Raw genomic sequence first — 21,096 nt, forward strand, 5'->3', positions numbered from 1 at the left:
TTGCAGCTGATAAAACACCCCGGGACAACTGGAACTCTCTCAGCGCCCTCTCTTTGTCATGAATTTTCTGGATCAATCATGTTTCCAGCGGCCCTCTGAGTTTGTCCTTGCCCAGCACCTTGTTGAGAGCGTTTAGGCAATCTGTGTGGGCGATGACGCTGGCAGCAGGTGGCCTCTCAATGGTAGCCAATGTCCCAAGTGTTCTGACAATGGTCTGAACCTCAAATATGGCCAACATCAATGTCGCTAAGATGGCCACAAGCTCGGTGTACCCAGGTGAGAATGTCGGTCCCAACTTCCACCCAACACCAACGTGTTGGCGGGTTCATAAACGCTGGTTATGTCATGCCGTTTGTAGGCTATGCCAATTCCTCCGAGGCTATACCTGCCAGCATAACGCGCGATAGTTCCGTCGCAAAAGAATGCCAATTGAATGCACAACGGCGAGGGTACATGAACCGAAGTCCTGTGGGCAGCCTCTAAAACGTCCTTGTGTTCTTGCCACGTTGGTTCGGTGTTGCCGGTGAACACGAAAATGTCTCTTGCGGTGTCATATCCTCAGTTTCAGTCGTCTGTTGGGCGGTGGTATGATTGGCAGCACCACCTTCCATGGCGGCAAGGGAAGTGGCATCGGGAACTGCTAATTCTTATTATTAGGACATCAGAAAGCGTATTGTGACTGGGGGCATGGTGTAGACTCCGGCAGTATGACGTACCAATCACAGTTGTACTCGTGTCGGCTACGGTGGTGGCGACCACCTCTGGGTTTGGCAAGGAAGCGGAGGGAGTCGTAGTCGGGGTGGGCTCCGGATTCTGGGCGGCGAGGCTGCCTGTCGTGCTGGCTTGGTCTTCGACAAACATGGTCAGCGAAGGTATTCCTTACTTCTCATGGCAACGAACCTTTACTCGCTGCCACGGCTGCGCCTGTTGCGCTTTGATCTTCGTCCTTTTGTGATTCTTCGACTTTCGGAGCTACCTTGTTGCTGTTGTTGGTAGGGATCGCAGTCGAATATTTTGCTTGAAGACGGAAAGTGGTCGGAAAATACTGGGATAAAGCTCCTGTCTCTCCATGGGGTGGGGTACATACCTACCCTTAAACATTTTCGGGAGGGTGCAGTTCGCCAACGTGCCTGATTGGGGTCAGGATAAGGGAGCTCAAATGCAGCTGATAGCAGAGCAACCTGTGCCAACGGCATTTCGCACCGCCCGGAGCAGCTGGTGTCAACACCGTCCCCCGCGAGAGGTGTACTGACTACCAGAGCGCACTGGAATCAGGCTCTTGGCCCAACCTGACATGGGGCCATCAAGACCACTCAGCAGGTTGATTCTGACGCCACCTAGCCTTTACACTTCTGGACCAGATGACTCTAACGTCGGGAGTCCCCGAGTCATTAAAATCGCCCGTTGAGATGAATCTGACGAACAGCATGGTTTCTTGAGAACAACAATCCACTTGAACGTTGGAAATACAGTTGAGAGCGACGGTCCTAGCATTGAAAACAGGCAAAGTGTTAGAGTCTATGTGGGCGGCTAAACTCCGGCGCTCATCGCCATTCCTCCCCTTTTCTGCTCCACCCCGGACTCCACCATCAACCACATCTCTCAGAAATAAATCCCCTCGGAATCAGAAAAGAAGAAGGCTGGTTGACATCTTGTTCAGGTAAATAGAGCAATTTTTACTACTAGACAGGAAGGACCATCCGACTCATAGAAAAGGGCTGCCTATTACAACCACTCGATCAGACTCAGTCTTTGTGAACCTTGTTACAGATGTCCCCAAAAACGTCCAAGGCATGCTGATACCCCCCGATAACCTCCCTGAGTCTTTTATCGAGGTCTCTTCCCAGAGGTAACATTCGTTCCTTTTCTTTTCCAAAACCCACCCCCTCACCAACAATAACATCATAGACTGCCTTGGCAGCTTTCTTTGAATCACCATCTGCCACAGTGGCCAACTTGCCTCCAGCCAGGGTCTTGGTAATTTGGTCGGCCACTGACCCAACATACTCAGTAGGCACATCCCCCTGCCGATATTGTCTTGCAGCCCTGGCGTTGTCGCCCATAGATGTATGATCAAAAGCTCCCAACTGAACCGTCAATACTCTAACGCCTAACGGCGCAACCTCTGTAGCGAGAACTTTGGAGAATCCTGTTGTGACAATCAGCTTGCTTTCGTTCGTACCTTCATTGTACCTGGTATAGTCTAACCATCCAGCGCCGCCTTAGCAGCCGCATAGCCAGCCATGCTCTCTCTTCCTTCCAACCCAGCCCCACTACTCATATTCACAATCACACCTTTCTTCCGCTGTCTCATGAACGGAAGAACAAGCCGTGCAAGACGAGCGGGACCGAAGTACATTGTGTCCATCATCTCTTTCAACTCGTCTTCTTCCAGCAGCTCCGCAGGGCCAAGGATGCAGAAGCCAGCATTGTTGACCAGTACATCAATGGCGGTACCGTTCGAGGTTTCCAGGTCGTTGATGAGCTCGTGGCATCTCACTGGGTCGTTGACATCGAGTTCCAGCCACTGGCGGGTTCCGGCACCGGGGTGGGAAAGAATCTCGTCGACGACTTCGCGAGTTCTCGAGGGAGAACGGGAGGTGGCGATGAGATTGTGGCCTTGGTCAAGGACAAGCCTGGAGAGCAGAAGACCAAAACCTGAGGAACAGCCAGTGATGAGGAAGGTCAAAGGTTGCTGCGGAGAGCTGGTCATTGTTGATGCCGTTATCGCTGAGTGAATGAAGTAGCTGCTGCCCACAATGCTCGGGGGCGAGGGTCCATACCCTTTTCTGTTCTTAACTTTTTCACCCCTTGGCGGACTTAGCCGGTGATGACCTTCTTATGTCCGGATCAACTTTCTAGCTGTCAATATTCAGATCAGCTTTTCAATGCCCTTCTCTCGCGTGATTGGGTATGGTGGGGCTGTTAGGAGTTATTGCCGAAGACAAATGCGAGACGATGCGAAAGGTGGCACAGTGCCATTCAGAGTCGCGCGGCTTGACATCATATCATCCACCCATCTCACTTGGGAAGCCATATCCACATACAGTAAAGTATGGAATTGATGTAAAGGCAAAAGGAAAACCATAATATCTACAATACAATGGCTATATGAAACCGTTACTAAGCCATTGAAAGTCTTCTGGAGTGCCTGAAGCGAAAAAGAAAACCCCGGGTACAGAAAGGAGAATAGCCGTGGTGAGATTCATACTCACAACTTACCAAGCACAACTGCTTTAGTCACGCTAGAGTAAATGCCGCAGCTCAGACTGCTATACCACTTGACCACCGTACCACTTGACCACCATACCACTTGACCACCGAGCCCTTTCTCCTATTGTTAGTTATTTGCAAGGGTTTGTTTATTGAACCCAGCCTGCTTTCGAGAATAACCCCAGTTTGGAGAGGGGAGCAGCGCTGGTGAGAGACTTTACGCCTTCAAACTGCGACCGGGAATACCCATCGGCTTGATTACCTGTAGACATAGGACTTAAGACTGCCAGTTTGCGCCTGTACCTATTATTAGATAAATTCGCGGAGGGTTGCTTTCGGCGAAAAACACAACAATAACACCAACATGCTGTCGGGAATAGAGCTATAAATGAAAGAAAGATGAATGGTAACTATAGGTTAAAGAGAAATGAAATACTATAGGAGACTTATTATTGAAACTGCTGTCAAATAATACATATTTTCTTTTTGGATGGAAAAAAAAGAAAACGACCACTCAACCGGCGACCCTTGCACAGTGACGCTGTACAAATTGAGGCTCACAACCATTTCATACTCAGGATCACCAGTGAACCTCTTTCTTCGCACTGGCATTTCCAAACGCAACATGGGGTACATTCAAAGCTCGCATTAACTCTCATCACCATCGCCGCCCAGATACCTATCTACAAGCCACTACAAAGAAATCACCTTCGGAAACATTTGTATACAGGTCCCCCGATTAATGTCCTCCCCCAACCCAGCCGACATCCACATCTGCTGCCCGCACCATAAAATGTTTTTCCGCCCAGCAACCGAGAGGGTCAACTCGCCTGTCAACGAGTTGATACATCCCTTGATCTTTGAAATGGCAGTTCCGCCTGCAATCTGCGCATCCACCGACGAAGCAGTGTTGACCTGCGGCCAGTTGCTCCCCGGAGACACCGTGCTCATGTACGCCGTGTAGGAATAAACGTAAGGAGGGACGTTGTACGCCAGACCGAGGTAGCCATTCCGATCGATCGACCATATATATTTATTTTGAATGCTGGCGGCTGTGGAGCTGCTAGGTCCTTGCCAGGTGATGCCGCCAGTGAGGCCGTTGAGGAGGTTGGCGTAGATGTAGAATACGGGGGTGGTGCCTGCCTCGAGAGCAAAGGCTTTGAAGACTTGGGGGCCGGGCTTGCAGCTTGCTTGTGGGGAGACGGTCTCGACGACGGTTTGGGTGATTGTGACGGTCGAGGGGTGGTCTACTGTCAAGGTGGAGGAGACGGTGTCGGTGACCAGCGCGGTGCTTGTCTCGGTGTCGGTCACGGTGGTGACGGCGGACTCAACGACGGTGGTGGTAGTGGAGATCGTGGTGGGAACGGAGATGATGGCCGCTGTGTCGGTGAAAGTGGAGGTCAGAGTGGTGGCTGACGGGCCTTCGGCGGTGATGGTGGTTGCCGTAACGCCCGCGCATTTGCACGCCTTGACGTACTTCTCCCACGAAGGGCAGTTTGCCGTGGCATATGAGGGCATGGAGGGAGACAGCTCGGTCTCGGCAGCACGAGCATAAATACGAGTCGACGCCGGAGCGACCGTGGTGGTTAAGGTCTGAAGGCTAGTGTCGGTTGCCACAACGGTTTGGGTGACGGTGACCACAACTGTCTCGGTGTCGGCTGTTGTGGTAATACCAACGGTTTGCAGTTCTGTCTCTGTTACAAGAATGGATGTCACCGTCTCAGTGAAAACGACCGTCTCAACCCAGCTCATTGTAGGAACTTCGGTCACCGTTTCGGTCACTATGCTGGCCTCTGGCGTGATGGTGACAGCAAGAAGCGACAAGCAATCCTGCGGGCCATCGAACAGAGGATTGGTGATGTCTTGCAAACATTTGTTCGACCGACAGCATCCAGCAGATGCTAGCTGCAGCCAGCCGAAAGCCGATAAGAGGGCAACTCCCTGCTTCATGGTTGCTGTCGTTGCGGCAAAGTAAATGAATGACTTGAGTGAGAATGCTGGCAAAAGAGTGTGAGAGATGGTCGAGGGCCATCAAGAAGAAAAGGGACAGTCGGCTCTCCAAAACCCCATTCTCCGGGCCCCGACTGCATGCTTGGATTTGACCCCTGTCGAGATGAAGTCCAGAACATTGTTTGGCGATCTAGAACGTGGCGTGGCTCAATTATTGCTGGGGTCAAATTTCCCGGGACGGCGCTGGAAGCTCAGTAGCGCTTTTTGGCATCCCAAAACGGCTAGTTGATGCCGTTGTCGCGTCGTCCAACAAAGCTGAAGACCTGAAGCCCTGCTGTTTTATCTCCACTTTTATTTCAGCTGTCGAAGTCCTTTGCAACGTGGTATGGGCCAACAACATTGATGCTGCAGCCTTGCTTGGTTGTTTCTTTTTTTCTCAGCCGAACTGTTGCCACTGCAAAGCCAGCAACAGGGTGATAAGCACAAGCTCACACCTTTCCAAAAAGCAAGTACCCCCCCTAACCTCCCTTCCAGGCCTATTGGCTATCTTTCAAAGCCCATTAATTATCTTTCGAGGCCTATTATTCATCTTTCGAGGCCCATTAACCATCTTTGGAGAGGTATTAATCCTCTTTAAAGGCACCTTGATTATCCCTCGAGGTCCATTGATAGATGTTTCCAGGCCTGTTGGCTATGTCTCAAAGACTCGAGATTGGCTTCATCCACACCTAGACACTATCACACCATTTGGATTTGCTATCCACTGCACCCACAGGGACTTCTCCGGTTTTGCACATCCTGTTGCTCCCCTGTTCTACGTTGTATGTGGTTGGGAGGATTAACGTCACCGGGATGAATAGGTATAGTTACCATATGCCACCCAGATGATGAATTCCATGCTACTTGTGTTGGCCAAGTACAATCCTGAATTTCTTTCAAGGCCTGAACAGAATCAATGTTTCAGTGTTTTGTCTAATACCTTATCACTCATTCTGTCCACAGCCATCGGGTTACGCTTGAGCAGGTCCCCCACCCAGGCAGTGGGCAGATAGGTACCCTCGATGATTATTGTTCGGTTAGGATGTCATTGGCTGGCATACCTGTTCTCCTTGATGATCCCACGATGTTCCCCCCTATTTGTACTCCTGTGGGGTTCTCATACTTTTCATTCAGGGGCTAAGAGGCCGGGTTGAGTGTATCTATTCAGTGAAGCATTTCCTGCGCTGATGGGGATGTGTGTTTAGTGGATGTCTCAATGGCTGAATGAAGCCGTCATTATGTACTAAGAAAGAGGTGACACTGATTGCCCAGACCCTTCGTCGTACATGCATTGGGTCACTGCAAGCATAAGACCAATTATCCCACAGACATCCCTTTTACCTTGGGAGATAGCTACCATCGTGGACCTCCCTCCTCTTGCAGCCTGTTGATTTCTTTGGCGACCAAGACACCAAGAGTCGTCAGCTGCCAGCAACAAGGCCGTCCGTCTCCATCCTTCCTAACTGCCAACCAATCGGCTTCCTGCCACGCACCAAGGAGCCAAGCAAGTGGGACATCATTGCTTGTCTTCGGATCATTCCGAAGCGCCGACAGATTTGCCGAGAATCATGTCGTCAAACTGTAGGAGGAGGACGCAACCCCACAATAACCGAGAAAGTTGCCCCCATTCTGCCGATAGGTCAAGACATACAACACGCCAAATTATTAATCTGAATAGAGTGCCAACCTCCATCGTGATATGATGTTCGCTATGCTCGGTTGGTTGGACCGAGGCGTGACTGCAAAAGCAGTCTAATTTTGGGCTGCAATTTGCTGGTGGTGTGGCAAGGCATTTCTCCCCCTATGAAGTCGTCGTGTTGCACAACACTGATGAGGAAGAATATGAAAGGGCTCCTGCGTCGAAACCGGTTTGAAGTCCTTTCTGCCTTTCTCTCCATCACCATTCCCCTTCTAAGCCCAAACTAAGTGCCATCCTCGTCCACCATGCATTGGAAAGCCCTTGCCCTGGCAGCGACCGTCAACGGTCAAGGCTTGAACGGCCTCAACCACTTACGGTTCGGGTGCTCCCAACTCACCGTCGAACGTCTGGATCCTCTTGTCAATCCAGGAGAGTTCCCGACGCCACATATGCATCAGATCATCGGCGGTAACGCGTTTGTAAATCTTTCCGAGATCTAAGGTTTGGTACAAGGATGCTAATATGTGTATAACAGAACGCGTCCATGCCCTACAATACCGACATCGCGAATTTGGCAACCTGCACAACTTGCGGCCCGGCAGATGACTTCTCCAACTACTGGACCGCCAACGTGTACTTCCGGGCGAGAAATGGTAGCTACAAGCGCGTCCCACAGGCGCCCAACCGGTATTTGTGTCTGATGTTGTCTGGTGGTTGGTGTCACATCAACTGACTTTCTCCCAGCTTCCTGTTTAATGATCGTTTTACCACCCAAATTACAGGCGGAGCCGTAGTTTATTATGTCCTGGCTCCCGTTTCTTTGTCACTCTTTACTTTTCCTTTTTTCAGGCGGTTCTGGCCATCCAGAACGCAGCTTTTTTTTTTTGGCATACCCTAGCCCTGGCCTTCACTGTGGGCCGAGTTCGATGTTCTTATTTCCCGGGAAATGGAGACAGTGAATCTGTATTATACCTCATAAGCTCATACTAACAAAAAACCAGATTGCTCCCCGGGCCAAGACTGTGACTGCATTCAAGCCTGTAAGCTGTCCTCAGAAGGACCAATAACTCCTGCTAACACAGAAAACAGGGCTTCAGAATGTTTGTTGGCGATGTAAATCGACGAGAACCGAAGTAACCAGTTCAGTATGACCTTTGAAAACTTCTATTTTAACAACATGGCAGATACAAAATGCAGAGCTGCTTCCGATGCTACAGCGGGCCCAACTTCGGCGGCGATGACATGGCGCCGTGCGCTGATTCCCGCCTCGACTTTGAAGGCTTCCCGACTGGTCCCTGTCTTGGTGGTATAAGGTCCAACGTGCTGTACCCAACGTATGTCTCTTGTGGGTCCTTAACACACACATGTGCTGATTCTCCACAGATGCTGGGACGGGAAGAACCTCGACACGCCCAACCACAAGGATCACGTCGCATATCCCACCTCCGGCCCCTCCAACTTCCTGTCCACCGGAAACTGCCCTGCCAGTCACCCCGTCAAAATTCCGCAGCTCATGCTTGAGATTGTCTGGGACACGACCAAGTTCAACAACAAGGCTGAGTGGCCAGCCGATGGCTCGCAGCCGTTTGTGTTGTCGACGGGTGACAAGACGGGGTACGGCCAGCACGGCGACTACGTCTTTGGGTGGAAGGGCGATGCGCTCCAGCGGGCCATGGATGCCAATGGTTGTTTCAGCGCCACTTGCGGAAACCAGAAGAGCCAGGATATTGCGACGGCGAACAAGTGCCAGATCAAGAAGACGGTCCGTGAGGATGTCGAAGGTTGGTTTGATAGCCTCCCAGGTAGCCCAATGGCGGCTTGAGATGGCGAGGGAGGCTTGCGTTGGGCGTTGTTTGTCGGTGGCGGAGAGAACGGAGAGGACGGCAATCAACAGTGTGGGGAGTAGGGTAATCTTGTATTGTGACTTGATTAATTCTCTGACACTAGGCCAGGGTGTGATAAGCTCTGAGTGGGAAAGTCGTGTACCGTGTGTTGTATCATTGCTTCAGCTTTGTCCCCGTCTGCCGTTTTGTGCCAGCTGTGTCTCCGTGTCTGAGCTGGGGAGCCTGCGGGATCCGCCTTACTCCCCGCCCATGCTGGGCGGCTGAAATGAATCAGCCAATCACGCGTCACGAGGTCGCTAAAAACGGCAGGTCCGTGCATTGACCACAAGCGTGTCATCCACAATCCCCAGCTTCGCCTTCCACGGGACTGAGCTCGGTAAGACGCTTCCGACGTGGAAGGATATTTTATTGCCTGGCTTTGTTGTCGGAGCACATAGCTATTTGGATCCCGACATCAATTCGTGCTTTTGGCATACTCGAATCATGGGTTGCACCAAGTAGAACGAACGTGGCCCACCACAGGCCCTGTCACCATAGGAGCGCGCCATATAAAGCTCATGAGTAGCAGGGAAGTGAGCATATCGCCGGACTTTACGGTAGTTGAGTTCCTGGCGGTGATGGAGTTGTTGGATGCTGGACGACGTAGCGATCTGGAAATGCTCAAGCAACAGGATATTGGTTCTCCTCGGTCCATACCCCAAGAATTAATCCAAGCCCCATTGAAGAAGGCATGACACGTCTATTGTCTGTGTTGTAAGGCCAGTACACTATCTCTTTGGGTCTTTCAACTATCATTCAAGGCCTGTTGGCTATCCTTCAAGTCATGGGATTTAACCCTAACCCTCCACAACCCACGAGCTACAATTGTCTTTGACTATCTCTGAACGCCTCCAAGTCTAACACCATCCCCCATCTTCGTATCAAGATGGAACATAAGTTACTTGAATCTATTCTGTCACCGTGTTGACGCCTACAAACCCCCACCTCTCCCGCCCCCAACTTTACTCATAAATGTAACAGAACTTGCCCATCAACCCACCCATTGTGCTCATCAGCTCCCTCACCTCGACATCGGGCGCCAAAACACCCAGCCCGCTCAGGTCGTCAAGGGTCCCGTTGGCAGAGGGTGGGAAGTTTGACATGGTTCTTGTGTGACTGACCTCTTTGAGTCTCTTCTCCAAGTTCTGACAATATCGTATTAGTTTCTTGTTCCAGGTTCATAAAGGCTTTATAGACGATAGTTAGACATACTTGGATTTGCCAGATCCACCAAACACGGTCAATCATGGTGTGATGAAGCCAAAAGGCGGGATCACCCGGGCTAGTATAAAAGTCCTGTTCCAAGGTCCGTCAGCATCTCCAGGCAATAAGAGCAATTAAAGGCAGTTCCTCACCCCTCCGGGATCACCCCCGACAGTGTAATGCCCCCCCTGTTGTTTCTCATACGTTAGCTCGGTTGATTGGGATCAGAGTGTTTGGTGAAAACATGAAAAAAATCAAGAAAAAAGAGAAAAAGAAGAAATGTGGCATCGGCATAGCACAAATTGGTATATCACTAGCCCGGCTCGTTGTAAAATACTCAAAGAAAGGTCTTACAGCATGGATTCCCCATTTTCCTTGAGGAAATTGACCCTAATACATCAAGTCAGCCACATATCGTCTCAACTGTCAAAGGTCGTCTTACCTCCATCACTGTCTGGAACCAATGAGCATCGTTGTTCTTGGTGATGACGTCGTAGACGTCCTTTGCGGATGTTACAGCAGCTGAGTTCTTATTGATGTCGCGGCGCAGACATCTAGGATTGTAGCCGAGCCCATCGGCTCGGGGGTTGCGTGTTAGCTGTAAGATAGGGGCAATTGGACCTAAATTAACGGTCATACTGAGTAAGCGAGGTTAGCATGGCTGTTATTGCTTCATGGGTGTTGTACCATCTCAGTCCGACACCGGAACACCAAAGGATGGTACAGACATACTTCTTGAAAGGCCCAGTTGTGACACAACCACCTCCGTCGGCTGGGGGAATGCGGTCATATGGCCTAGGGGCGCTTCGTACCAGGGTAAGGTAAGCTACTATTCAGATAATTCCAATAGCGGGAGAGAACAAACCCTGGGATCATGATGCCATTGTAGTTGGCTTTGGCGCCGTTGCCTCCCATGCTGCCTTCAGAACCGTCGAAGAGAGGGGAGTTGGCAGGGTCTTTGTGGTAGCGATCCCAGTTCCAATACTTGAAAGTTGAGTGTCAATGATCGGTAGTGTAAGGGGGGACAGGAACGGTGAAAGCCACATACCGGTTGATATCCCTTGTATCCACACTCGTTGCGAAGGGCTTGCTCGTAGTGCCATACGTAATAGCGGTGCCAGGGTAAGAAGAAGGTCTGCGTACGGGTTAGAGATGAGCACCGGATATGTATTAGAAGTATAGACTCGTACGGATCCGTGGTTTCTCGGCGTCTGCTGGACGTGGACGACGATGTAATCATCGAACCGGCTCTTTGCTCCGGGGGCGGCAGAGGAGGTTAAGGCTGGCTTGGACATCAAACAGAGGACAGCATCGGTGTACTCCTTTCTCTGGGCGAGGGTCAAATCCATCCTGCAATTGTCAGCCTTTGCTGGGACGAGATATCATCAGCACGGCACCGCTACACTCACCATTCCTTTCTCCTCACCGCCGTCTCCAAAGTGCAGTTGCCCTGGGGATTCTTTGCCAGCCACTCCTTCACCTTTGGCAGACTAGCGGCAGCGAGTTGATCGACAACATCAGGGGGGTATGTCTGCGCAGCCACCCGGCTGGCAAGAAATGCGGTTGTCCAAAGAAGCATTGTTGACACCAGAGTTATTGCCTGTCTTTCACTACCTTCTGGAAACCACAAGAAAAAAAGGTTTTGATCCGGGGGCCTGGTCCCCTTTTCTTCTTTCCCCTTTTTGAGATCCCATGCGTGTTTTCCACGTGCCCGTCCCGGCTATTATCATTTTTAATCAGGAGCACGTTTTTCTTACCTGCCTTGCATAAGATGGAGACAGTCATTAAACTGAGGAGACTGACCGACCAGATGGAGTTTATCCATTACACAAGGACCCATTATCCCTCGTTCATTTGACTTTGGATGACGATCATTGGAGCGTTGGGCCCCAGATGGACATGTTTTTGTGCCGGAAACCGGCAAAGAGTAGCATGTTCATATGGATTGGTCACAAAATAAACAAGGTGCCAAGCTGTTGGGTGGATCCTGTTTGTTTATGAAGGCGCCGGCATTTCATTCACCTTACCAGACGGCTGTCTTGAGTGGTAGCTTAGGTGGAGTTGGTTTGTGGTTGTTGCTCCGAGTCGGAAGCCAACGAACCGGCCGGCAAGCGAATGAAGGTTAAGGCAATATAATTATGCTTGGTCTGGACACGGCGGCACACACTGGAATGCAACTCAGTCTGGGGTGCAGGCATGATGCAAAGTGTCTTCTACCGGTAAAGACCCTATTGGACAGGAGGGAAGGAGGCAGCAAATCCTTGCCTACCCGGTAACTTACAACACGATATGCGTGTTTTCCACATGACATTCAGATAATTGCGCTCACCGTCTTGCACTAGGTGTACGTTTTGAAATGTTTGAGGTGGACAATTCCATCATATGCAGCGCGAGGCCTAAGCCTAGGTAGTTTAACCCACGTCCTGAGAAACCCAAGGCACTGCTCCAAGCCCAATCCGCTTAAGGGTTATCTGTGTGTAATGCAAGTAAGTCTGTCTGCCAAGAAACTTCAAAAGATGACTGCATTATTTCTGCGCGAAATGACAGCAAAACTCCGAGATTCATAACTGATGCAGCTTTCTTTACATATAACTCAAAGGTGACGAATACGACATATCTCCCAAATCCCGCCGGTAGGCAAGCATCCTTCTGCTCGAGAACACCCGGCAAAGCACCTTCTCCCCGCCGCCCCTGCTTCACATCCCCCTCCTCTGCGCTCTCCTTTCCAGTCGATTCCTCTTTTCTCTTGCAGTAAAAACACACTTCTACAAAAGATCTTCTATCGCTCTCTACATCTTCCTCTGTCGGTCACGTGATTGACGAAGCCCAGTCGAGTGTCAATGTAGTCGCTTCTTCCTAATTTAGCTCTATAAACACGACTGAGCTTCTCAATATTACCCATACCCCTTTTCTTTCCTTTTGTCCTACTATTATTATCTTTTTATTATTCTATTTACTTTTTATTTCTTTGCTTATCCCTATCTCTTTTAGATCGTCTACATTAAACCATTAATATCACAGATGTCGCACTAGGTGTCTACGATAGCTGGTACCTATCAAGCTTTATTCAATACAACATACTATTTTAATAGTAGGTTACACACGATGGCAGTCAACTGGTAGATACCACAACCTTTGCCCTGCCGACTCAGCAGATAGCCAGATTCTCCTTTCTGTGGGCAATATCGACATGGTCGCACTGGAGTATAAGAAACAGCGTTCGGGGAACAAGCTACAGGTAGAAGCCTCGCTGGAACTGGAAGGTTGCTTTTCGGGTTTGTTCCAATTCTGAGAAAGACACGCAAGGCTACGGTGAGTATGGGCACGGTTAAGACCATCCAGCTGCCCGAGCCGGACACACGCTGAAGCGGAAAAGGTATGAACAATTGGTGAAGACGGAGGTAAATAGGACGAGGACAAGAGGCCTTGGAACATAGCGGAAATGTATTCAAAGATAGTGAGAATTCCTGTGAGGATAGGCCAAAGACCTACAAAGACTGCACAACGCCTATAAAGAAAGTAGAAAGGCCTATGAAGATAGGGGGAAGGCCTTCAAAGATGGTATAAAGTGCTTTAGATATGATATAGACGTCCTTGATAATATTCTTAAACCAATCTGCAATGTCATCAAGGCCTCTAGCGTAGCGGAGCATGTAACACGAGGCTGTGTTAAAGGTGCACTGGCAACTACAGAGCCTGTGTAGCGTTAAAATGGCGACAACCCATTTTTTCCTCGGCAGAAAGGGAGCCTGCGCCGCATTGGCTCATCCCTTATTTTGGGGACCACTGAGGATTAGGATGTTTCCCTGAAACTTAAAGTCAGCGGGCTGAGACATCTAAGCCCATTTGACGATGACTTACCATCAGCCTTGGTAATTGTCAGCGCGGCAGTATCATGCGCTTTGACCTCCACCTCAAAATACTTCCTAAAGATCCCGAGATCCTCCCCTGTCCACATGTCGTGTATCAAATAGCCCTTGCCCCCAGACTTCAAGGGTGGGATCTCGGCAAAGACAGCCCGCATGTTTACAGCCGTGTCATGTGTATTGAGCAGGAAAACATGGATCCCCTTTACCGATGTGCCCACCCAAAAAGCAGCCGGATGGTCCCTGTCCGACGTGTTGGCGGGCCTGTCGTTGCCCCATTTGTAGGGCATGGCCGAAGCACCATAAACCGGGTCTTGGTTGAAGTCGATCAGTTCCTTGTTTGAAAGAATGTCGAGAATGGGCTTTCTCAACGCCAATGTATCCAGGGGGGTTCCGACGATAAGCGCGCTTTTCAAAGCACACCAAAGAGCAAAGTGGCTGCGGTTCTCCTCGATCGTCAGGTCCCCATTGCCAACCTCGAGCATGTCCCAATCATTGTGGCTTCCGAAATCAGTATAGTTCCACAACAGTGATGCCTGGTTGACAATCGGCATCAGGCCCCAGCTCCATTTCTCTTTGCCCTTCCACGCGGGGAAGATGTCTCCCCACATTCTCCACGAATGACCGGTGGTGTTACCCCAGCGCTCGACATGTGCGTGGCCCCAGGCGCAGAGTGAGTATTGGATGGTGCGGTTCTGTCTTTGGAGGGCGTCATGCATAACACGGTAGCGTTTAGCGGTGTTGGATGTCCCCCAGTCATAGCCAGGGGGGGCATTGTTGGCTGGTTCCTCGGGGATGTACTCGTATTCATCAGCCCATTCGGGCGGCACATTGCAGTTGTCGTACTTGAGATCTTGGCCCTCTGCTGTGAGTCTTGGGCAATAACATGTGGGCGGGGAACATACAGTCAATGCCCCATTTGCTGAATGTTGCAGCATCCAGTTCTTCATACCCGAGTGATCCTGCGTAACCACCACATGTATCGGTGCCTTGGCCAAACCACAATGGTTAGTGTGATGAATAAGGACCGTCAAGAGGGTGAAGTGAACAAACCTGCATCACTGTAGATGCCCAACTTCAGCCCCAGTGAGTGGACCTCCTCTGCCACCTTGACAATGCCCCGAGGGAATTTCTCGGCGTCGGGTATCAACTCGCCGGTCGTTGCGTCACGTCTTAGTTCTTTGTCGCTCCAGCAATCATCAATGTTGACGTATTCATAGCCGAGGTCCTTAAGCCCCAAGTCAACCAACTGCCTGGCCACGGTGATGAAGACTCCCTCGCTGATGTTGCATTCGTACTCGTTCCAAGAGTTCCATCCCATAGCTGGGAGACGGCCGGTCCCGTCTCGACTGACAAAGGCTGAAGCCAAAGAAGCCAGCACGAGGAGCTGACCTGCAAGAGACGCCATCGTGTGTGTGTGTCGTGGAAGAGAAGTTTGTTTGTTATAGTGTTTTGTGAGAGAAGAAGTTCCGGGTTACATTTGGAAATATTAATGAACCAATGTATCACATTTGGCTCTTTTGAATACCTGTGGGATGAGATCGCGACCTGCCCTTTGGAGAAACATTGAAACTCGGGCGGGGTTGGTCCGCGCTCCCGGCCCAGAATGGCGATATTTCCACAACTTAACTCCAGTAGACTTGGCTAGCCGCCAGGCCCACTGATAGTGACAGCATGTAATGGTTTCGATTTGACGGAAAATACCATTTACGAAGGAGTCATACCTATCTAATGGGCCCACACACCTTACTCGAGTACGTCATCATTAACCCGTAGAGAAACAATGCCATGCAACATTCTGTGCGAGCGGTGTTCAACGCAAAATGAGGGTTCTGGTGAGAAATGAGTGGCCGTAAATATAGACTTGAATACCTTAGTTGCGCTTTGGGCTGTTGCGCTCCAGACGCAGTGAAACTGAAAAGATGGCTGAGTTGTTCAAAACCAACAATACTGCTTCCGGATCAATCTCCTTCCACCCCTCATCATCCTCCTCCTCCCCTATAATTAAATTCTCATCTGGAGTTTGCAAACGCTGCTCCTTGGCTTGTCTTGTTGGCTCGGGGGCGACAGGTTCCTCGGCCGAGCGAGTGTCTTGCGTCTGTACGCGAGATCTCTTAGACCTTCTTAGGGGCCCAGCGACGGTAGGCAGGGGCTCAGGGGCGACCTTCTTGGCAGTTCTGTTGCGTAAGGAGTCTTTTCATCGCACATTAGTGAGGCCATCACACAGGGCATGCCAGAGCATGTCAATGCACATCGGGCACTGTGTATGTCAGGACATATAGAGGATTGGGGTAGATGTGACTCAAAGCACTATATTACTAAAAATATTTCAAAATATGACTTAACAGAAAAGTAATTACTTAAAAATATCTTGAAACGCTTTAATAATATTTTAATAATTATTTAATAATGAAATATAGAAATAAAGGTAAGCGTATAAAAGGCAAAGAAAGTAAAAATCCAGGATTTACCGGAAAATAAAATAAATAATTTAACGTTAGCCAAAAATGTAAAAGTAATGTTTATTTTTATATAAAAAATGATAAAAACAGTAAAGGAAAACAAATTATTTAATTCAAGAAATAAGGTTTAAAGTAGCTTTAAGTTATTCAGTAGTAAAGTAAAGGACTTCAAAGATTATATTTTTAAAAACGCTTAAAAGTATATTCATAATTAAATTAAATTTATATTAAAAAAGAATTATAAAATTTGATTTCTATTTATCTGTGAATTAATATATTACTTAAAAACATTGTCAAGAATAATTAAGTAATTTAATAATATAAATCTTTTAAAAATGCGTTAAATAAACAAAAGGGTTTATAAAAGGAGGAGGCTTTATAATTAGTAGTTTGGATAAGATTTTCAACGCTGAAATATAATAAAACTCCTCCCTTTAATTAAAGAAAAATTATTCTCGCTTTATATAGGATTATAACGGATAGTAAGTATAGTATAGTCCAGGGAAGTATTAAAAAGAAAATTATTAAAGGTAAAGTTTAATCGCGTACTAGTTTAAAAAAGTAATTATAGACTTTACTATCTATATCCGTTAACAGACTTTCCGGTAATAAGTAAACTTTCCTCAACTCTATTATTTAAACCTATATATTTTATTACTATATTATAATTCCACTTCGTTAACTTTCATGAGAGGATTAATAATATTAAATATAAATTCGGAGTATAACCTAATGAATAAAATTATACTTATAAAGTTTTATTTATTAATAATATTAATGAAGTTACATTTAAAAACCTTTATAGAAGTTCAATTACGTTCATAAATGAGGTTTAAAATTTAATCATATTAATTAAGGGTTTAATTTTATATTATTTTCTATTATTAATAATATAATAGTTTTGGGTTTTAATAACCTACTATTAAATATTTTATCCTTTAAAAATGAGTTATACTTTAGATATTATGAACGGCTATATAATTAACGTAAATATATTATATATTAAAAAATTAATGAAGAATTATATGATAAAAAAGGAAATAATTAATAAAATAAAAGCGGAATATAATATTAAGGATTAAAGGAATACTTGTCTATGACGAACCCCTATCCAGAACCTCTGAAAGGGATACCGGTTGAAGGCTACTTCTGAATAATCCTGGTTTGGTACAGCTAGACAGTGTACGACAAGATATCTCAATGTGAATACTAGATATCGTGAATACAAGCTTGAAATTGCATACTGCGGAACTGTCTATCTACACCAGCCAGTTCCTCCGTATATATAGACCTTGTGCCAAGCCATATTTACTTCTTGCTCAGTGCCCTTGGCACACTGATCACGACTGTTCAGTTTGCTCAGTGCCCTGATCAGACTGAGCACTCTGCTCCGTCTGCTCAGTGCCCTTGGCGTACTGATCAGTCGTCCCTTACTGTGATTGGCTATTCTCGTACGTTCTTCCGATTGGCCCCTATTCCCGTGGCCCCACAACCCGTCCTGTACCAGGGTTGTGACATTGTCTCGTTAATTAATCTCTAGATGTATGACGAACCCCTGTACAGAACCTCTGAAAGGGATACTGGTTGAAGGCTACTTCTGACAATTGGTTCGGTGCAGCTAAACAGTGCACAACAAGATGTTTTAATGTAAACACAAGATACCGTGAATACAAGCTTGAATTGCATACTGCGGAACTGTCTATCTACACCAGCCAGTTCCTTCGTATATATAGACCTTGGGGCCCTGAGGTGCTCGCCCTACTATGGCCCCGATCACTCCTAGCACATTGCATCCTGCGAAGTGCTCGTCGTGCTATGCCTTCGATTACCCGTAGCATCTTGCATCCTGCAGAGTGCTCGTGCTTCTTGGCGCTATAGCACTTTTGGCCAGCCTTGATTGGCTGCCTCCCGTCTTCCTTAATGATTGGCTGGGGACGCCCTGCGCCCCACATACTGCGCGACCTGCCGTTGGGTTAACTGTGACACTTGTCCTGCCCTCCTGATTGGTTTCTTCCTGTCTCTTCACGATTGATCCCCGCTTATCTTGGCCCCATATCAATCCGGGACCAATTGTTGTTCTCGTCCTTGTGCCAGGGTCGTGACAGTTGGCTTAATTGTGACACTCGCCAGTCTTTGATCCGAAGTGAAGCCGGTTGAAAAGTTAGGCAGACAACACTGCTGTTGGAATAAAAGGGGGCCCATTTGGTGGATGAATTCAGGGGGTCTTACCGCCATACCCAATGGGGTAAGCTGGTCGGACTATCTTGCCGGAAAATCCTGCTCAAAATACAGGGTCAAAGGATGGCCCAGATCCCTCGGTTCCTTCTAGTTACACACACATCAGTCAGTCAGACAGCCAATTCAGCCTGGGTTCAGTGCCTTCCATTAATGCCCGTGCTGGTCATGATCTATGCCTATTCGAGCCTGTAGCTGTTGCCAATCCAACAACTGCCTAACCCCGAAAAGGGCTTGTGCAAGATCACGGGGGAAGCGGACGAATCGTATATACGGATTAGTTAGCGTGCCAAGGCCCTTTAGGCTCAGTGCCTCCAGGCGAAATAAATCTCATCCATCCATCCATCCTAACCCCGCCCACAGCTCAGCCGAAACACCATTCACCCATTTACGATACATTGCCCTCAAGGCTTGCATAGCTGTAAGCTCTATTCTACTCGAACATAACTTTAAGAATCCTCTGAGATACAATGGTGGGACTTCTTCAGCTTCCTTACGAGCTGCTGGCTATGATATTTGGCGGGCTAGACGCCCAAGGCTTCTCCGCCCTCCGGTTAACGTCCAAATATGCAAAATTGGCCACGTTGCCAGCTTTCATCAGCCGGTACTTCCAAACCCGCTATATAATGCTCTCAAGACTCAGCCTCGAAAAACTCGTGGAGATTGCGCGACATCCAGACTTTGGCCCTGCTGTGAAAACACTCGAACTCTGTACGGATCATTTCGTGGAGTTCCCAGATTCATACTTTCATATTGCACGGCATGAAGGCGACATATTACTGGCCATAGAAGAAGGTCGATACCCTCCCGCAGCTTTAGTGGGCAGCATAGATGATGCACACTTATCCGGCCAGGAGGAGGATCAAAGCCCTGGAGAGGAAGGTCGGGAGACCGATGAAGAGAGTGTCTCGTCTCAGGACTCGTATGAGGCGCCTTTGGATAAGGTGGCTTATACATCACTGTGGGAAGAGCAGAAACATATAATCATGTCCGGCCTTGCGCAGGCCTACATTACGCAGGCGCTGATTTCCCTTCCCAATATCGAGGCTGTCGTCATTAGCAACATGCACCGGCCCTGGGGTGCACTAGCGCTTGGCCGACAAACAGGTCTACCGCCAACAAACGCCCTTGACGATTACGAGGAGGTTCCGTTTCTGGGCGAAGTCCTTCGCATCACCCTTACAGCCATCGCTACAAGTAGTGCCGCTCTTAGCAGCCTTGCCATCACAGCTGGTGTCCTCTCTAGGGAGGCGATTGCGCCAGATACTCTCAGACCCTCAGAGTCGCATTTCCAATACTACAAGAACCTCCCTCCAAGCCTCACGGAGCTTACACTAAATGTATCCGCCGAGGCAACTAGGGGCGCTGAGGACCGATGGGCGGACGACTTATCAGCATTTATCGGTGTGTTTCGACAACTCACACAACTGGATCTGGTCATCACACCCGTCTACTCCGGCCTACGGGTGGACCGGTTAAAAGAGCTCGCACCGAAGCTTCAAATACCGAATCTACAATGCCTAGGGCTCTATACGGCATATTGTAGCGTACAGTATCTTGGGGCTTTTATTGTGAGGCACAAAGCAACACTCCAAAGCGTTACTTTAGTCCGAGTAGGAGTTTCGGGTGGAATTGGCCACTGGAGGTCTTTGTTTGCTTTAATTCGTAATCATCTCCCAAGGCTTGAGTTATCTATCAAACTATGCACTGCAGGGAGGCTTGCCCTATTGTGCCGAGCGGAACACGAAAACGGAGAGGAATTTGAGGATTCTTTTGATGTCGGGGGCAGTTACGAAGCCTGGACGACGGCAATCGAGATGATAGAAACAAGATAGATGTATTGCAAGGATCGTCTGACTATTTAAAGCTTCAGAGCCTATTGCCAGCGGTACTATTGCCCTTGCGAAGGGCATATCGTTTTACCTATAACCTCAGTTGGCCGTCCTCCCCAGTCAGATAGGGGAGAACTCTTAGCCCGCGGGAGAACTTGGCGTTACTTGAACCAGACGCCTCGCTCTGGTGGGACTCGGAGATTTCCGTAATCTAATCGTGACGCATCTCTCGCACGGTTGCTCTACAAGCCACCCTGACAAGGACCCATCCGGCCTGACAGACGAAGCAAATAGGCCGTCAGTGCCTCTCCGCAGCTGCTGTAATAACAAAACTCGAGACCTCTGCAGGAGCCAGATTACGGGGTCAACGCGTGACCTTGCTTTATAGGTCCGCAGCTCAGCTTAACTGCTCGCGCCCGGGCACAGGGCACATGAGCAGGAGATCAGTCAGGTGGGCGGTCTCAAGCTCGCGGCGGTGGACAGCCGCCGCCTTTGTACGCCATCGTCACAGTCCACTTTCGTAGACGGCCTCAGAGCCATCATGCCGCTGAATCGGGACCGGTGGGACCTGAACATGGCCGCCGTCGTCCAGTGGGCTCGTGCGCACGGCAGCCATATCTCCATCTTCGTGGCCAAGCACGACACCGAGTCGAGGAGGCGGTTGGGCGTGGAAGAGCTGCGCAACGTGCTCCGGTACGGAGATGACTCGCAGCTGCCGACGCCAGGCCTCCCCAACGGCACGATCCCGATCAAGAGCAAGACGGTCGCCATTCC

The 21,096-nt window shown here is 48.9% G+C and overlaps 7 protein-coding genes across 7 annotated transcripts; 3 read left to right on the plus strand and 4 right to left on the minus strand.

Moving 5' to 3' along the window:
• Positions 1-1,639: 1,639 nt before the first annotated feature.
• On the minus strand, positions 1,640-2,829 carry QC761_506720 (uncharacterized protein). Its single transcript, XM_062879891.1, has 2 exons — positions 2,209-2,829; positions 1,640-2,149 (listed from the first exon to the last, which is right to left on the minus strand). The coding sequence occupies exons 1-2, from the start codon at positions 2,711-2,713 to the stop codon at positions 1,746-1,748; spliced, it is 909 nt and encodes a 302-aa protein (XP_062731233.1). The 5' UTR covers positions 2,714-2,829; the 3' UTR covers positions 1,640-1,745.
• A 1,077-nt stretch (positions 2,830-3,906) lies between these two features.
• QC761_506710 (uncharacterized protein) lies at positions 3,907-5,163 on the minus strand (the record flags this gene model as incomplete). The annotated part of the gene is made up of 1 exon (XM_062879890.1): positions 3,907-5,163. The coding sequence occupies one exon, from the start codon at positions 5,161-5,163 to the stop codon at positions 3,907-3,909; it is 1,257 nt and encodes a 418-aa protein (XP_062731234.1).
• A 1,947-nt stretch (positions 5,164-7,110) lies between these two features.
• On the plus strand, positions 7,111-7,574 carry QC761_0082670 (uncharacterized protein; the record flags this gene model as incomplete). The annotated part of the gene is made up of 2 exons (XM_062872867.1): positions 7,111-7,320; positions 7,377-7,574. The coding sequence occupies exons 1-2, from the start codon at positions 7,147-7,149 to the stop codon at positions 7,572-7,574; spliced, it is 372 nt and encodes a 123-aa protein (XP_062731235.1). The 5' UTR covers positions 7,111-7,146.
• A 365-nt stretch (positions 7,575-7,939) lies between these two features.
• On the plus strand, positions 7,940-8,709 carry QC761_0082680 (uncharacterized protein; the record flags this gene model as incomplete). Its single annotated transcript, XM_062872868.1, has 3 exons — positions 7,940-7,974; positions 8,023-8,175; positions 8,225-8,709. The coding sequence occupies 3 exons, from the start codon at positions 7,940-7,942 to the stop codon at positions 8,661-8,663; spliced, it is 627 nt and encodes a 208-aa protein (XP_062731236.1). The 3' UTR covers positions 8,664-8,709.
• Positions 8,710-9,686: 977 nt separating this feature from the next.
• On the minus strand, positions 9,687-11,506 carry QC761_506690 (uncharacterized protein; the record flags this gene model as incomplete). Its single annotated transcript, XM_062879889.1, has 10 exons — positions 9,687-9,869; positions 9,937-10,020; positions 10,080-10,115; positions 10,282-10,317; positions 10,370-10,565; positions 10,660-10,731; positions 10,793-10,911; positions 10,976-11,062; positions 11,118-11,277; positions 11,337-11,506. 10 exons carry the CDS (start codon positions 11,504-11,506, stop codon positions 9,687-9,689), a joined length of 1,143 nt encoding a protein of 380 aa, XP_062731237.1.
• Positions 11,507-13,295: 1,789 nt separating this feature from the next.
• On the minus strand, positions 13,296-15,527 carry QC761_506680 (uncharacterized protein). The gene is made up of 4 exons (XM_062879888.1): positions 14,847-15,527; positions 14,699-14,782; positions 13,789-14,658; positions 13,296-13,733 (listed from the first exon to the last, which is right to left on the minus strand). The coding sequence occupies exons 1-4, from the start codon at positions 15,199-15,201 to the stop codon at positions 13,699-13,701; spliced, it is 1,344 nt and encodes a 447-aa protein (XP_062731238.1). The 5' UTR covers positions 15,202-15,527; the 3' UTR covers positions 13,296-13,698.
• A 3,433-nt stretch (positions 15,528-18,960) lies between these two features.
• QC761_207960 (uncharacterized protein) lies at positions 18,961-20,325 on the plus strand (the record flags this gene model as incomplete). Its single annotated transcript, XM_062876540.1, has 1 exon — positions 18,961-20,325. One exon carries the CDS (start codon positions 18,961-18,963, stop codon positions 20,323-20,325), a length of 1,365 nt encoding a protein of 454 aa, XP_062731239.1.
• Between the last annotated feature and the right edge of the window lie 771 nt (positions 20,326-21,096).

This window comes from Podospora bellae-mahoneyi, chromosome 5, assembly GCF_035222275.1.
Source record: "Podospora bellae-mahoneyi strain CBS 112042 chromosome 5, whole genome shotgun sequence".
Classification (NCBI taxonomy): Eukaryota; Fungi; Ascomycota; class Sordariomycetes; order Sordariales; family Podosporaceae; genus Podospora; species Podospora bellae-mahoneyi.